The sequence below is a fragment of the Rhinopithecus bieti genome, unplaced genomic scaffold (genome assembly GCF_001698545.2).
Source record: "Rhinopithecus bieti isolate Rb0 unplaced genomic scaffold, ASM169854v2 scaffold_45617, whole genome shotgun sequence".
Taxonomy (NCBI): Eukaryota; Metazoa; Chordata; class Mammalia; order Primates; family Cercopithecidae; genus Rhinopithecus; species Rhinopithecus bieti.
Window position 1 is genome coordinate 1379599 of NW_016819136.1, and position 17647 is coordinate 1397245.

Genomic DNA, 17647 nt, shown 5'->3' on the forward strand with positions numbered 1-17647 from the left:
ACTAGACAAGGATCACCCATTGTTTCTTAAGTGAAAAAAGCAAAAATCTAATTATAACAATTTTGACTAGAAATATTAAATACTGAATTAATTCCGTTAAAGAAAAAATCTTAAATTCATGTTTGATATTCAGAAAAAAGGTTAAAAGCCAACTCCCAACTCATTGAACTACTATACTCCTTCCTTACAAGGAAAAAAACCCAAAACACCTGAATATGTTATCTGTAGCCAATACACATTACTAAATAGATTGCAGCCTGAAGTGTCAAGTATTTCTAACAATTACATTAAGAATATAGCAGCAAGACAGTTCCTTGGATCTTATTTTTTCCCTCTCACTGGAACTGAATTGTAGACATTGGGCAGTACCTAGCAAGTCACAGAAGATCTGAATTAGGATGCCTTAATTACACCTGGCCCATTTTAATGATTTTAAAATTAGATCTTAAAGAAATGTGAAAGTAAATAAAAGCAGTAAGGGAAACACTACACAATGAGTATGTACAGTTGCTGGCTGCAGAATTCAACAATACAGTTTTGACACTTATAGATATCACAGCTCACTACCAGAACATCACGTAAGTTTATTTCAGATGTAACAGCAATGTTAAAATTGACAAGTTTAATTCTTAACTGCACCAAGAAAACTTAGCCATTTAAGTATTTTTTTGTTTAAGTTATTCCCTCCAAAAAACTGAGGGAGCTTTTCTTTTCCACCACCACACACCATGGTTTCCCAATAGTTCTCTTTTTGGAGGACTTTTCAACTGATGAGTAAACTGCTTTAGATATTTCAGAACTTCATTCCCCAAATGAAAGCTAATCTGGACAAACTATATATTGCATAGATTTCTCTACAGATTCTTTGCTTTAAAACCTAAATGCAACTACCATACAGTGTAATTTTAACCTATTTGCCCCACAGTAAAAACTATCTGTCCTGAAAAATATGATGGATATATCCTGTGATTTTCCAGTTAACAGAATTGTTCTAAAGATAATTATCATATATCAAAATAACCAGCTCAACATAGGACATTACTTCAGTCTTTACTGACTCACAGGCATATGAACTTGTGCCCAGCTTTTTACCTCTTCCACATTCTCCTCCTCCTCCATAAGTGGATGGAATTATTTAACATAAGTTTGATGTAGGACAATTAACCCTTTACAAACATTTACAATTTAGGTTAAGTCACTGACTACCATGGAAAAAGAAACTATATAATGATAGGGAGCCTACACACTCAATTCAAAATTTAATATTTTTTCCTCCTTAAATAACACGTACTTGTCATGAGGCAGCTATTCGGTTTTCAATAACCACATTTAGGGATACATTCATAGGACTGATTAGATAGTCCAGGTGAAATGGTTATAGAAATAGAGGCAGTGTCATCTCAGAAAACCATTTATATATCAAAGTCGATTCTGATATCTGGGAAGTTTACAAAAAGGCTGCTGCATTCTTCAAACTAATTATGCCTTCTGTAACTCAAGCACTCTTCTCTTGCCAAGAGCAAGCTGAAGCTTATCCATGAAGATAAAGGAGCTTAATGCTAAACTTTTCTTCTAAGCTTAGATTTGGATTGTTTTAAGAAACGAATACTCTCAAAAAAGCCAGCAAGGTCTTTCTACATTTTTACCATCTTAAGATTAGAACCCTATAAACGCATTCATCAACTGTCTTCTTTTTCTGTATTATTCTTGGCACTCAAGATTGTTGAAGTCTACTGCACCTTGTACTTTCACATTCTCAAATAAAAACTTAAGGTTATAAAGTGTGCATAAACATTTTATAAAATAATTCTGTCATTTAACATATTTGGAGATGAGACTTTATACTAGAATTTTACACAAGAGGATAAATATGAATGAAACTTCCTTTTAAAGTCAAATGACAGAAAGCTCAAGCCCTGTGCATTATTTCAAAGTCTGAGAACATTTCTAAATAGTGAAGATGGGACTATAAGAGGAAAACATGAATATTTCAGATGTCTCCCATCTTACAAAGTTATCAACCTGTCAAAGCCACTCCTTATGTGCCAGAAAATGATCTGGCATAAACCAGTCCTCTCAGTGGAGGAGGTCACAGTGACATTTGTATTATTAACATTTTACACTTCTACTTTTCCAAGAATAGAAGCAATGTTTAATAATTACCCCTGCCTCAAATCCTTAAACTCAATATCATAGGCACTGAGTATAAGCAAATCTGGGATGTTCTCCAACAGATATGCAATAGCACAGCTATGTTGCTCTCAAAAATACTGTCTATTTGTTCCTATAAAATCAAATGCTCAGTGGCCACACTTTTAACAGCTGGCATTAGATGACATTAATTGAATTTATTATGTCACAGTCCATCTAAGCTTCTTTTAGGTACTTTTAATATGTCCAAGAGAAAACACCTGCTTCAGGTTATTTAGGGGTAGTGACCTATAAGGACATCAACTCAATTTTAAGGTGAGACTATTGTTGGGTTTACTGAAGAAAAGGAACAGGGGAAAAAATAAATCACAACACATCTCTTTAGGTCAGTTAAAGGCCATATCTCTAGCTGGGATATTAAAAAAAAATTAATCTCACCAGCCCACATTCTAAAAGTTAATGCCACTAGTAACAATCAACAGCAGGAAAAACAAACCTGCTAACAACCAGCCCACTCATTAGCAAAAAAGCAGTTTAACTCAAATACTTAGACCAAAGTATAACACTAAACCAAACTGCCCCACCCACCAGCAAGAAGAGAAGATATAATTGCTTAAAAATCAAAATAAGCTTAGTATTTCTTACAAGGATAACGATGTTCCAACTCCCGAGAGAGTGCTCAGAAGGACTAAAGGTGGAGTGAAGGCAATGTCTAGGGATTAGTATCCCAGTCTTAAAAAACCCAAAGTACCACAAACACACTCAACTAGTCTATGCATTAGAGAACAAGATATTGCTGCTGCTTCTTTTTGTCTTTTGAAATATACAATGTTTTGTAGGCTCTGTCCTTCAATGTGAAAGCAGGACATTAAATTTGAAATTTGACAATTAAATTTTTAGGACCATCTAGCTTTAACTGCAAAATTAAACAGATCTACCTTCTCCTTCCTTCAAACCACCTCACAAAATAAGAGAAAACAATTCAAACATGATTATTTTTTTAAAGTCCTTCAAAGTATTATAACTGTTAGAGAAAAGGAAAGGAAGAAGGAAAACAAGAACAAGGAGGGAGAAAAGCTTTAAAAGAAAAGTGTTGGGGAGGGGTATCAATGGGCCTCTCTTTTATTTGGCGACAAGCAAGTGCAAGAAAGTTCATTCATAATTTGTTCAGTTGTCTGTCTTTTGCACATCTGCATTCTGACCAGAAGGAACTTTGAGGTTTTTCTGCAGCACATGAGCATCTGCGGGCTCTATCCTCTTATAGTAGTTCTTCTTTGTCTCAATAATCTCAAAGCCAAACTTCCTGTAGAAGTCAATTGCCGACTCGTTGCTGATTTGAACATGCCTGAGATATAAGAGAGTACCAGAAAAAAATTAAAATTAAGGTTTCATCAAGTTTTAAGCATTCTCCACAGATAGCTCCAAATTGGTTGGGGCTAGAATGCTGCACATTTGTTACATTCTCTTTACAATGACCAGTAATCAACAAAGGTTAGGCATGTTTATCTAAAACCTTTTGATGACAATTTTACACTTTTTTTTTGAGACAGAGTCTCTCTGTTTCGCCCAGGCTGGAGTGTAGTGGCGTGATTTTGGCTAACTGCAAGCTCCGCCTCCTGGGTTCACGCCATTCTCCTGCCTCAGCCTCCCGCGTAGCTGGGACTACAGGCACCCACCACCACGCCCAGCTAATTTTTGTATTTTTTAGTAGAGATGGGGTTTCACCGTGTTAGCCAGGATGGTCTCGAGCTCCTGACTTCATGATCTGCCTGCCTTGGCCTCCCGAAGTGCTGGGATTACAGGCGTGAGCCACTGCGCCTGGCCCAATTTTACACTTTAAATCTAATTTTTACATTTGTAAGACAGCTGGTTGAGATTAGAAGGCTCACAGTGTTTATTCTTATAGTCAACAAAGGGAAAAGTACCACAGCTATCAAAATTTTTCCCATTTTAAGAGGATAAATTATTAAAAGGCCCTATTAACACACAGAAAAAAATGATGAAAAATAAAAAACTAGGGTCTCAAAGTTTGAAGATATATCTTCCTTCTGATTGATAAAAAAACATGGTATGTTTTAAAAATTAAAAATGCAAGCTTTCTCAATTACTCCCAAAATAACACTGTATATAATTCAATATCTCACACGGCCAAACTAAATTATGAACATCCATGACTGTGATCTTAGTCATAGCTCTTGATGTACAGCCTCTTGAGATTCAAGTATAATCTCAGCTAGGTAAACTATGATTTTGATTATTAAACTCTACTACAAATGATCTACTACAATGTTCAAGGCTATCCAACATAGCCTTGAACAAAACACACAAGGTTTTGCACGAGAAAAGTAGTATTAATGGTCTTGAATTCGGAAGACTTGAGTTTTTTCTTTTGAGATGGAGTCTCGCTCTGTCTCCCAGGCTGGAGTGCAGTGGCGTGATCTCGGCTCACTGCAAGCTCCCCTCCCTGGTTCACGCCATTCTCCTGCCTCACCCTCCTGAGTAGCTGGGACACGGGCGGCCGCCACTATGCCCAGCTATTTTTTTTTTCTATTGTTTTGTAGAGATGGGGTTTTGCCATGTTGCCGAGACTGGTTTTAAACTCCTGGGCTCAAGCGATCCACTCACCTTGGTCTCCCTAAGTGCTGGCNCGGCCAAACTAAATTATGAACATCCATGACTGTGATCTTAGTCATAGCTCTTGATGTACAGCCTCTTGAGATTCAAGTATAATCTCAGCTAGGTAAACTATGATTTTGATTATTAAACTCTACTACAAATGATCTACTACAATGTTCAAGGCTATCCAACATAGCCTTGAACAAAACACACAAGGTTTTGCACGAGAAAAGTAGTATTAATGGTCTTGAATTCGGAAGACTTGAGTTTTTTCTTTTTGAGATGGAGTCTCGCTCTGTCTCCCAGGCTGGAGTGCAGTGGCGTGATCTCGGCTCACTGCAAGCTCCACCTCCCTGGTTCACGCCATTCTCCTGCCTCAACCTCCTGAGTAGCTGGGACACGGGCGGCCGCCACTATGCCCAGCTAATTTTTTTTTTTTTTTTTTTTTTTAATATTTTTAGTAGAGACGGGGTTTCACCGTGTCAGCCAGGATGGTCTCTATCTCCTGCCCTTGTGATCCGCCCGCCTCAGACTCCCAAAGTGCTGGGATTACAGGCGTGAGCCACTGTGCCTGGCCAAGGCCTGAGTTTTAATCCTGATTTCTTCCCTATGACTTTGGAGCTCTCATCCTAATATAATAAAGCAATGTGTTCTATCTCAGGTCCCTAATCTACTATTATTAATAAAACAAAACTAAACAAAACAACAACTCAAATACTCTGTAACAACTACTTCCACGGTGTTTCTAAAGGCACAATAAGTGACCAGATTTTAAAGTTTCTAGTAAAGATTTCTCCTGCCAACTTATTAAACCCCTTTGATAAGAACATTAAATATTACTTTACTTACAGATAGATGTTGTCAAAAGTACCATCTTTTTCACAGATGTTTAAGACATGATTTAACATTTTAGTTCCTGTTAATAAAACAAATAACACGTGACTTCATAAATCAACCTTTAAATTATGTATCTATCCACCTGCCATCTGAACTACTTATTGAGTCCTAATAGAATTTATGAGGTATAGACTAGATATTCTTATTTTCCAAAGTTGTGTTCTCTCTCTACAATAGCTACATATGTTTAAAACTGTTAGCAGAAGACTAACCTTTTTAAATAAGCACTTCCAGGTAGAAGAAAAACAGAAAAAGCAGAAGGGGACGTAAATAGCAAATCTATGTAGGGCTTCCAGCAGAATTATGTTAATAAACATTAGTTATTTCTCACCATATTTTATATAATTCAGTAACCCTTTCTCAGTATTCCTTAAAAAGACCCAAATTAACTTACTAGGTCAGACATATTAACGAAGAATATGTTTATGCCTCTCTGAAGAAGTAAAAAAACCACAATTTTTTACCTATTCCTAGCCTTCGGTAAGGTGCCAGACATCCTAGTGTCATGATGTAAAGTCTCTTCTGATTCTGTGAATGATCCACCCTACAGCATACCGCACCTACAGCAATATCATTGAAATAGGCTGCCAAGGAAAATATAAAGATATAATGTTGAACAGACAGAATAACACATTTTATTTAATCTTTTTCCCTTTTAAAGGACTACACTGTTCCTATCAACATTAAATTTCATCAACTATCTCATGAATATCAATGACCTCAAAGCTCTTATGCCATTTTAGGAAGTTTAAGCCTCCTCTAGAGTATAGCTTAAAAAGTGAAAACACACAGGCATACACTAAGTAAGAACATTAAGCATTTCTTTTAAAATTCAACTATTTCATTCAACTGATTTCTGAGATTTTCTCCCAACCCAGACCACTCCCATTTCCTCACTTATAAAATAAGCAAACTAAATTAGTTAACTCTTTCTGCTCTATAAAAAAATAGGGCTCAAGAATAGAAAGAAGGAAAAGCAGAGAGGAAAAAAAAAAAAAACCATGTAATACCAAGTTTTGCTAGCTCGCCAACCTCCAGCACATCCTTGTAGAACTTGTCATTGTAGCTGACTGGAAAGATGACCTGATTCAGTCTTTTCAACTGTTTAATATTGTGTGGTGTCACATCTCCCAGCTCGATCCGGCTACTGGAACAAATCAAAATGTACTCAATAAAACATAATTAGCCTCATTTTTAATATGAACATATGAAAGGGGTACCAAGTCTTTTTTACATGATTGATAAATCCAACTCTTCCAGATTTGATTTATAAGCAAATTACCATTTATAAGCAAATTTTGACATCATTCAATACAAATTCTACTCATAGCTTTCATACAGTTATGCACATTTAGGGACAAATATGGCATACAACAACTACTACAAAGGCCAGAATAACATTCTACAAGTGTCAAAATTTTCCTTGTAGTTTATAATTCAGAAAAATTTAGATATACCTATTTCCGATAAAATTACAGTTCCTTTGTCCAAGTATCTTACTTCTAGTAATTTATTCTAAGAAAACAATGGAAGTATGCAATACCATGCACATTCTATTCATTGAAAACCGTGGTCTATGAACTACCTACATCAGAGTCACAGAGGCGATACTCAAAATTCACATTCCTGGACACACATACCCCATTCTCAGAACCAGAGTTGCTGGAACGAAACAAAGTAATCCACATTTTGAAAACCACCCCAGTATGAAAACTATCCATTAAGAAAGCAACAGGAGTGATACGGTTTGGCTGTGTCCCCATCCAAATTTCATCTTGTAGTTCCCATAATTCCTACTTTGTGGGACAGACCCGGTGAATCATGGGGGCAGTTGCCCTCATGCTGTTCTCGTGATAGTGAGTTCTCACAAAATCTGATGGTTTTATAAAGAGCCTTTCCTTCGCTTCGCTCTCCTTTCTCCTTCCTGCCATCATGTGAAGAATGACGTGTTTGCTTCCCCTTCCAAACTGATTATAGGTTTCCTGAGACATCCCCATCCTTGCGGAACTGTGAGTCAATTAAACCTCTTTCCTTTATAAACTACCCAGTCTCGGGTATGTCTTTATTAGCAGCGTGAGAAAGGACTAATAAAAGAAGCATTCTAAGAAACCACCTGTAATCTAAACAATTGGTTCCATGGAAAAGAAGATTAAAGCTAAAAAGTTTTCAGTTCTAACTTCTAACAAAGAATCAAAATTGTTTTGCCTGCAGAGCTGTAAACAAATAATTTTTAATAGCTGAAGTGAACTTCACTACTGTTAAGGGCAGATCAAATGTGACAAGGCAAACCTGACAGCATTCTACAATTTTCTTACTCCATCCGTACTATTTGCCCAAAAAAGATACTGTAGTATATTGTTTTGTGGAGAAAAAGCACATTTCAACCATATTTAACAACGGACTTCTGCCGGGTGCGGTGGCTCACGTGGTCAGGAGATTGAAACCATCCTGGCTAATACGGTGAAACCCCATCTCTACTAAAAATACCAAAAAAATTAGCTGGGTGTGGTGGTGGACACCTGTCGTCCCGGCTACTCGGGAGGCTGAGGCAGGAGAATGGCATGAACCCGGGAGGCAGAGCATGCAGTGGGCCAAGATGGCGCCACTGCACTCTAGCCTGGGTGACAGTTTGAGACTCCGTCTCAAAACAAACAAACAAACAAACAAACAAAAAACACAACGGACTTTTGTTAACATACACAGAAACATGCTTGAAAGGATTTTAATGTGTAGTAGAAATTGTAATTTTTTTTTTCGAGACACAGTTTTGCTCTTGTGGCCCAGGCAGGAGTGCAATGGCGCGATCTCGGCTCACTGCAACCTCCACCTCCCAGGTTCAAGCGATTCTCCTGCCTCAGCCTCCCTAGCAGCTAGGGTCACAGGCATGTGCCATCATGCCCAGCTAATTTTGTATTTTTAGTAGAGACGGGGTTTCTCCATGTTGGTCAGGCTGGTCTTGAACTCCCAACCTCAGGTGATCTGCCTGCCTTGGCTTCCCAAAGTGCTGGGATTACAGGCATGAGTCACTGTGCCTGGCCCAGAAATTGTAATTTTAAAAACTGTATTTTGAAATGTTAAAATTTAGATTAAAAAGCAAAAAAAAAAACAAAAAACAAACAAAAAAAAAAGAAAAAACAAAAACAAAAAAACAGCTGGGCATAAAAGTCTGTAATCCCAGCATTTTGGGAGGCCGAGGTAAGAGGATCCTTTGAGCCTTGGAGTTCAAGACCAGCCTGGGCCATATAGCAAAACTTTATCAGGAATTTTTTTAAAAAAGTTAACCAGGTGTGGTGGCTTGCACCTAAGGTCCCAGCTACTTAGAAGACTGAAGTGAGAAGATTGATTGACCCTGGGAGGTCGAGGCTGCAGTAAGCTGATTGTGTACCACTGCATTCCAGCCTGGGTGACAGACTGTCCCAAAAACAAAACAAAAAACAGCAACAATTCCAGATAAAAAAAGAAATTTCTAAAGTTGATTTATCTGGATAGAGAGGAATATGATATAATATTTTATCTTATAGTACAAAGTTCTCTAAGATGTATTACTCCATAATGCCCAGTTTGGAGAACATTCTGCTTGCTAAGGAGTTAGGCAAAAACAGGAGACTTTACCCCCTATTTAAGCAGTCTGTATGAAGAACACAAAAGAAAGCACGAAGCATTCTTCCTGTCATACTTAGCAGTTTTGAACGGCTTAGCTCATTTGGAACTTTAGCCTTCCTGCCTCGATTATTTTTATACCACTAATCTGTATTATTTGTTGCAACCAATGATCTTTGCATGTCTTGTATGTCTTCCTAAAATCTGAACAGTTTCTTAGCAACCACACAGATTAAATAAACAAACATGTTAGTAAAAGGGTAGGAGATTTATATATTTAAAAAAACCCTCAGCACCATAGAGAAGGTTAAAAAATAAAAATAAAAAAACAGAAATTTTCTTGTTATAGTCTCTTCTAACTTCTAGCCACATAGCCTTTTCTTATCCCAAATATTTGACAACTATAATGAATTCCCGTATGAAATTCATGTTTTCTTTAAGTAGATTACATCTCATTGACAGAATTCCCCCTCTTCATAACACTTTTCTGACTAAAATCTACTGGGCTCACTTTCCCCACTATCTACCATTCACATTAAAAAAAAAAAAAAGGGAGGCCAAGGAGGGCAGATCACAAGGTTGAGAGTTTGAGACCAGCCTGGCCAATATGGTGAAACCCTGTCTCTACTAAAAATACAAAAATTAGCCCAGTGTGGTGGCATGCGCCTGTAGTCACAACTACTCGGGAGGCTGAGGCAGAAGCATCACTTGAACCTGGCAGGCAGAGGCTGCAGTGAGCCAAGATCGTGCCACTGCACTCCAGCCTGGGCGACAAAGCAAGACTCCATCTCAAAAAATTCTGTGGATACTGTAATTCTGTAAAATATAGGATCCTTTATTTTTCTTTTTTTGAGACAGGGTTTTGCTCTGTTGCCCAGGCTGGAGTGCAGTGGCATAATCACAGGTCACTGCAGCCTCCACTTCTCAGGCTCACGTGATCTTCCCACCTCAGCCTGGCAAGCAGCTGAGAATACAGGCACATGCCACCACACCCAGCTAATTTTTGAATTTTTGCAGAGACAGGGTTTCACCATGTTGCCCAGGCTGGTCTACAATTCCTGAGCTCAAGTGATCCGCCCACTTCGGCTTCCCAAAGTGCTGGGCCTACAAGCATGAGCCATTGTGTCTGGCCAAAATATAGGATCCTTTAAAAATGCTGTAGCTGACAGGGATCACATCTTACCTACATTGTCTGCTGTTTAACTTACCATAGGGCCACAAGTTGGATGTAATTGTTTTTACATATGGTTTATATTAACTTAGAGCACACCACTAAAAAAAGAGTTTTAGTATTTAAAAAGTGATTTAAATTACATTATGAAGTTTAAGTATGAACAATAATAGTAACTTAAGAACCCATAAAGTCAGGCTTCTAAAGTATAAATGAAAGAACCTGAGGTTTTTAAAATTTTAGGAATCATCTGTAGCTAATAATAACTAGGCTTCGAGCATATTTACAATTTTGAAAGAATAATACCAGGTATTTCTTGACTTCATACAAGAAGAAAAAGTGGTTATAGTGCACTGTGCTAGATTGAGTCTAATAAAAGTTAGCTACTAAAAAAAGTTTCCATCAGGGTGGCCAGATAAAGCCTAAATACAGAAAACAGTATTGAATCATTAGAGAATAATAGGCAGCTTAATCTTTCCCTAACTAATTAAAACAATACATGCCTTTTTTTGTTTTTTTAAAAAAGCACACCATAGAAATGACATAGAAAGGGAAAATATCCTGCCATAGTATAGCCAGAAATAAGTTTGTTGATACTCTTCCCATATTTTTCTATGCATGTATATATACGTGTGTGTGTGTGTGTACATATATACACACACACTTTAGACAAATTTGAGATATAAATATTGTTTGGTAGCTGTCGGAAAATTAAGCTGTTTTAGAGAAATTTGATTTTGCAAGAAAAAATATGCTAGAACAATTTCAAAATGTTCACTTAATGTAACCTTGTCAGCAAAACTAAGCTTCAAATATAGTTTAACTCTCATTAACAGGATATGTCTGACTGAAATGGAATACTTCTGTAATCCTGATCACTTAGCTCCAAATTATTTTAAGACGTGGATTTTCTAAATATATCAAAGTAATATATTCAACTTGTAAATATAAGTTAGCAAGGAACACGTAGTTAAAAAAAAAGGCATAAGCATATGTAAGGGATATGTAGATGTGTCAAGAAAACGATAACATTACTTGAATGTAAACAAACAAAAAGCTTTTAGTTAAAATAGCCTATAAAAAATTAAGTTAAAGAAAGCCTAAAGTCTCTATTTAAAACTAATCTAATGGAGATTTTAAGAATTCTGTGAATCTAAATTTTTCTAAAGTTCTTATGAACATAATAGAGTTGCCTATTTAAAGCATAAATCAATTCTATTTCAATAAATATTTGAATATCTGTGTTATGCATCTGGAATGCAAAGGTGTTTACATTTGGTAGGAAAGACAGGTATATACAATGTGCTACTAACACTGTATGTACATATAGTACAAAAATAATACTAGAATGAAGGTGACAATGGGAAACATTTTGAAGAATGATAGCTTATCCTGTGGAAGGGCAATAGACACAGTCTAATAAAAGATGAACAAAATAGCAATGATGTAGTCCGAAAACTAAGGTCAGTTTGATATGGCTAAAACATCAAGTGTGCTTGTATACAAACGTGGAAGCTGAAAAAGAACCAATTTTATGAGGGCCTCGTATATCGGCGCATTTGGTTATCTTCTCTATACTTACTCTTTTGGTGATCTCACTCAATCTTGTAGTTCTGTGGCTTTAATGCTGCCAAATTTCCAAATTTCTGTCTCTAGCCTATAGTTCACTCCTGAACTCTACACTCCTAGATCCAAGCCATCTCCAGCAGACACTTCAAAGTGAACATACTGCAAACAATTTCAAATCTTCGTTCCAAAATCTGCTTTGCTTGCAGTATTTCCTGTCGATGGCCTCTCCATCCTTAGCTGCAGAATATGTTAACTCCTTCAAGTCTTTGTTCAAATGTTATCTCAAAAAGGCTTACCCTGACATACTTTCTTTCCTTCTTTCTTTCTTTCTTTTTTGAGACGGTGTTTCCTTCTGTTGCCCAGGCTGGAGTGTAGCGGTGCAATCTCAGCTTATTGCAGCCTCCGCCTCTTGGGTTCAAGCAATCTTCCTGCCTCAGCCTCCTAAGTAGCTGTCATTACAAGCATGTGCCACCATTCCTAACTAATTTTTGTATTTTTTGTAGAGACGGGGTTTCACCATGTTGGCCAGGCTGGTCTTGAACTTATGGCCTCAAGAGATAGGCTCACCCACCCTGGCCTCCCAAAGTGTTGGGATTATAGGCGTGAGCCACCGCACCCAGCCCTTGTAATATTCTTGATACATGTTCTTATCAGGATTATGTTGGCCTCAAAGAAAGTTTGGAAGTGTTTCTTCCTTTTTGCTGTTTCATTCAATCAATAAATGGAAAGTTTCAGGTATTTTCAAACTATGTTAGGAAGGGCATAAACATTTAGGACTACTGTAGATAATTTGACCCTTTTATCATTTTGAAATATCCCTTTTTGTTGGCAATACTCCTTGTTTTAAAGTCTACTTTGTTCATCAATACACACAGTTTTCTTTCTTTTTTTTTTTTTTGAGATAGGGGTCTCAACTCTGTTGCCCAGGCTAGAGTGCAGTAGCACAATCTTGGCTCGCTGCAACCTCTGCCTTCCGGGCTCAGGGGATCCTCGTGCGCCTCAGCCTTCCAAGTAGCTGAGACCACAAATGCATGCCACCACTTCCAGCTAATTATTATTCTTATTTTTTGTATTTTTGGTAGAGACAGGATTTCACCATGCTGCTTAGGCTGGTCTTGAACTCCTGAACTCAAGCAATCCACCTGCCTCAGCCTCCCAAAGTGTTGGTATTACAGGGATGAGCCACCAGGCCTGGCCTTACAGCTTCCTTCGAATCAAAGTTTCATGTTCTATCTTTTACCTTTTTTTTTCTTTTTACTTTTTCTTGTGTCCTTACATTTAAAGTGTGTGTCATGTAAATAGCATATAGTTGGATCTTATGCCTTTAATCTGACAATTGGAATATCTGGTCTGTTAAGAATTAATGGGCCAGGCACAGTGGCTCACACCTGTAATCCCAGCACTTTGGAAGGTTGACTTGGGTGGATCACTTGAATCAAGGAGTTCAACACTGGCCTGGCCAACATGGTGAAACCCTGTCTACTAAAAACACAAAAAATTAGTCAGGTGTGGTGGCGCATGCCTTTAGTCCCAGCTACTCGAGAGGCTGAAGCAGAATTGCTTGAACCCAAGGGCAGAGGTTGCAGTGAGCTGAGATCGCACCACTGCACTCCAGCCTGAGTGACAGAGCGAGACTGTGCAAAAAAAGATTTAATGTAATTATTGAATTACTGATTTAGTTGATTCAAGTCCATCAGCTTGCCATTTTCTATTTGTACCAAGTATTAACTGTTCTTCATTTTCCTGCCTTTTATGGGGATCAATTTTGATTGATCCCTTGGCTTTCGGAAAGAAAACTTTCTAAAGCTTACATAAAATTAAATTTATCTTTTTGGTGTATAGTTCTGAGCTTTTACAAATAATCATGTAACCATTACCAAAACATACAATAATTTAATTACTCCCAAAACCTCCCACATGATCCTTTAAAGTTCAACTCCCAGGTAGCCCCTAATCTCTTTTCTGTTACCCATAGTTTTCCCTTTTCAAGAATGTCACATAAACGGAATCACAAAACACATAACTGCTTGTTCGGTTTCTTTCATTTAACATAATGTTGGAGACTCACCACAGTGTTGTGCGTATCAATAGCTCATTCCTTGTTAATGCTGAATGGTAGTCCATTATGTGGATGTACTGTAAATTTATCCTCTTGTTGAAGGGCGGCTGTTTATAATTTTTGGAGATCATGAGTAAAATTCCTATAAACATTTACATATAGGTTTTGGTATGAACATAAGTTCTTATTTCTCTTAGTAAATACCTAGGAGTGGGAATGCTGGGTCTTAAGTGCATAAGAGTTCTAGCTGTTTTGCATCTTCATCAGCATTTGGCATTAACTTTTAAAATTTATGCTATTCTAACAGGTATGTAGTGACAACTTATTGTGGTTTTTAATTTGCATGCCCCTAAATAATAAATTAAGTGAGCATCTTTTCATGTATTTCTTTGCCACTCATGTATCATCTTTGTTCAGATCTTTTGTCAATTTTAAAAAACTGGTTTTCTTGAGTTTTGGGTGTATTATGGATACTTGTCATTTGTAAATTATGTATGTTGCAAAGAATTATGTATGTTGCAAAGAATTTTTACCAGTCTATGACTTTTTTCATTTTCTTATTGTTTTTGGGAGAGTTTTACATTTTGACAAATTTATTTCTTGGATTGTATTTCTGAGTTGTATTCAAGAAATATGCCTAACTCAAGATCACAAAGAGTTTGTTTTCTTCTAGATGTTTTACATTTAGGTGTATGAACTCCCTCTTTCTTAAATCCCCCCCATTTTTTTTTAAAGCAGCTTTCTTGAGGTATAATTTATATACCATAAAAGCCATGGTTTAAATGCACAGTTCAGTGATTTTTTTACTATAAAGCTGTGCAACTGTCACTGCAATTCAGTTTCGGAACATTCTCATTACAGTCTCAAAATTCCTTAGGTGCATCTGCAATGAATCCCCTTACCTACCCCTGAACAGCCACTAAATCTACTTTCTCTTTTTACAAATGTGTCTTTACTAGACATTTGATATAAATGGAAGCACACAAGAAAAGTGATCTTTTGCCCTAGGCTTTTTTAATGTGGCAAACTTTTGATGTTCACCTGTGTTTTAATACATGTCAGCAGTTTGATCTTTTTATTACTGAATAGCATTCTATTTTGGTATAGTTTATACCACATTTTCTTTATTCATTCACCAGTTGATGGATATTTGGGCTGTATGTGCATCTTGGCTATTATAATGCTACTATGAATATTGCATAAAAGTCTGCGTGTGGACATATGTCTTAGTTTTCTTTTCTGGTAGATAACTAGAAGTGGGATTGCTAGGTTGTATGACAAATATGTTTAGCTTCTCAAGAAACTGCCTGTGGTAGGTACAATAATGCCCCCCACCCCCAACCAAAGGATGTACATGTCATAATCCCAGGAATCTTGAATATGTTACTTTACATGGAAGAACAGACTTTGCAGATGTGATTAAGATCTTGAGATGTGAAGATCAACCATGACTGTCCAAACAGGCCTAATATAATCACGTAAGTCCTTAATAAACAGAGGAGATATGACAACAGAATACGATTCAGACGAAAAAGATTTTAAGATGCTCTATGGCTGGCTTTGAACATGAAGGAAGAGCCAGAAGCTAAGGAATGCAGGTTGTCTACAGAAGCTGGAAGAGCCAAGGAAACGGATTCTCCTCAAGGGCCTCTAGGAGAAACACAATCCTGCTGTATTAGTATCCTAGGCTATCTTTAAAAATTACCACAAACCCAGTGGCTTGAAGCAACAAACTTATTCTCTTATAGTACAGGAGGCTAGAAGTCCAAAATCAAGCTGTCAGCAGGGCCATGTTCTCTAAACTCTAGGAAAAAATATTTCCTTGCCCCTTCCAGCTTCGGTGGCCCCAGGCTTGGGGCAGCCTACCTCCATCTTCACATGGTCTTTGTGATGTGTCCGTTTCCTTTCCTCTTCCTTATAAAGACACTATTCATTACACTTAGGACCTACTCTATATCAGTATGAACTCAATTATACCTACGAAGACCCTATTTCTAACTTAGCTCACATGCTGAGGTTCCAGGTACGTAAGAATTTTTGAAGGACACTATTTAAAATCACTCTACCTGCCAACACCTTGATTTTAGCCCAGTGAAACCCACTTCAGACATTTAACCTCTAAACTGTGGCTGTGACATTTGTATTTCCATCAGTAATGTATTAGGGTTCCAGTTTCCCTACACCTTTTATTGCCTTTCTGTTAACAGCCATTCTACTGGTGTGATGTGATATCTCATTGGACATATTTATCTAATGACTAATGATGTTGAGTATGTTTTCATATGGCTATTAACAATATGTTTATGTTTTTTTTTTTTGGTAAAATGTCTATTTAAATCTCTTGCCCATGGTGTAGCCCTGAGAATAAACCTAGAATTTTTACACTAATTTTGTACTCCTGGCCGGGCGCGGTGGCTCAAGCCTGTAATCCCAGCACTTTGGGAGGCCGAGACGGGTGGATCACGAGGTCAGGAGATCGAGACCATCCTGGCTAACATGGTGAAACCCCGTCTCTACTAAAATACAAAAAACTAGCCGGGCAAGGTGGCGGGCGCCTGTAGTCCCAGCTACTTCGGAGGCTGAGGCAGGAGAATGGCGTAAACCCAGGAGGCGGAGCTTGCAGTGAGCTGAGGTCCGGCCACTGCACTCCAGCCCAGGCGACAGAGCAAGACTCCGTCTCAAAAAAAAAAAAAAAAAAATTTGTACTCCTATTTTTACATTGGATTCCTTGTCTTACTGTGTCATAAGAGTTCTTTATATATTCTGGATACAAGTCCTTTATTAGATATATGATTTTGCAACTAATCTCAATTATAGCTTGCCTTTTCATTTTCTTACCATGGTATCATACTAACATAAGATGTTAGTAATATGAGAAAACTGGGAATTCTTTGTAGCATCTTTGCAATTTTTCTGTAAATCTAAAACTACTCAATTTTTTCTTTTTTTTAATTAGTGGAGAAACTATTAGCGTAACAGATGATAAGGCATTTCAGCCAATTGCAATTTGTGAATCTTTTTGGATTCTAACGGAGTCTCGCTCTGTCGCCTAGGGTGGAGTGCAGTGGCCAGATCTCAGCTCACTGCAAGCTCTGCCCCCCGGGTTTACGCCATTCTCCTGCCTCAGCCTCCCGAGTAGCTGGGACTACAGGCGCCCGCCACCTCGCCCGGCTAGTTTTTTGTATTTTTTAGTAGAGACGGGGTTTCACCGTATTAGCCAGGATAGTCTTGATCTCCTGACCTCATGATCCGCCCGTCTCGGCCTCCCAAAGTGCTGGGATTACAGGCTGGAGCCACCGCGCCCGGCCAGAAAATATATTTTTAAAAGACATTTACAAGACAGAAAAAAACTAAGTACAAACTGGATATCAGATCATAAGATAATATAAAGTATTGTAATTGTTTAAAAAATCTTTCTCTGTTAAAGATTCACATTAAAGCCCAGGCATGGTGGCTCATGCCTGTAATCTTAGCAATTTGGGAGGCTGAGGCGGGTGGATCACCCGAGTTTGGGAGTTTGAGACCAGCCTGGCCAACACGGCGAAACCTCATTTCTACTAAAAGTACCAAAAATTAGCCCGGTG

At 37.7% G+C, this 17647-nt stretch overlaps 1 protein-coding gene across 2 annotated transcripts in view; it reads right to left on the reverse strand.

Annotated features, from left to right (window-relative positions):
* Nucleotides 1-560: 560 nt before the first annotated feature.
* Nucleotides 561-17647, reverse strand: part of NAA50 (N-alpha-acetyltransferase 50, NatE catalytic subunit) — a 30309-nt gene continuing 13222 nt past the window's right edge. Inside the window, exons 2-5 of one of the 2 annotated variants that reach the window (XM_017858569.1) lie at nucleotides 6675-6808; nucleotides 6129-6248; nucleotides 5617-5683; nucleotides 561-3496 (exon numbers count right to left, since the gene is read on the reverse strand). In XM_017858569.1, the coding sequence (XP_017714058.1) occupies nucleotides 3319-3496; nucleotides 5617-5683; nucleotides 6129-6248; nucleotides 6675-6808 (499 nt within the window). In that variant the 3' untranslated portion in view covers nucleotides 561-3318. Of the gene's footprint in view, nucleotides 3497-5616; nucleotides 5684-6128; nucleotides 6249-6674; nucleotides 6812-17647 lie in introns of both variants that reach the window. The other variant, XM_017858568.1, reaches the window with a different exon arrangement.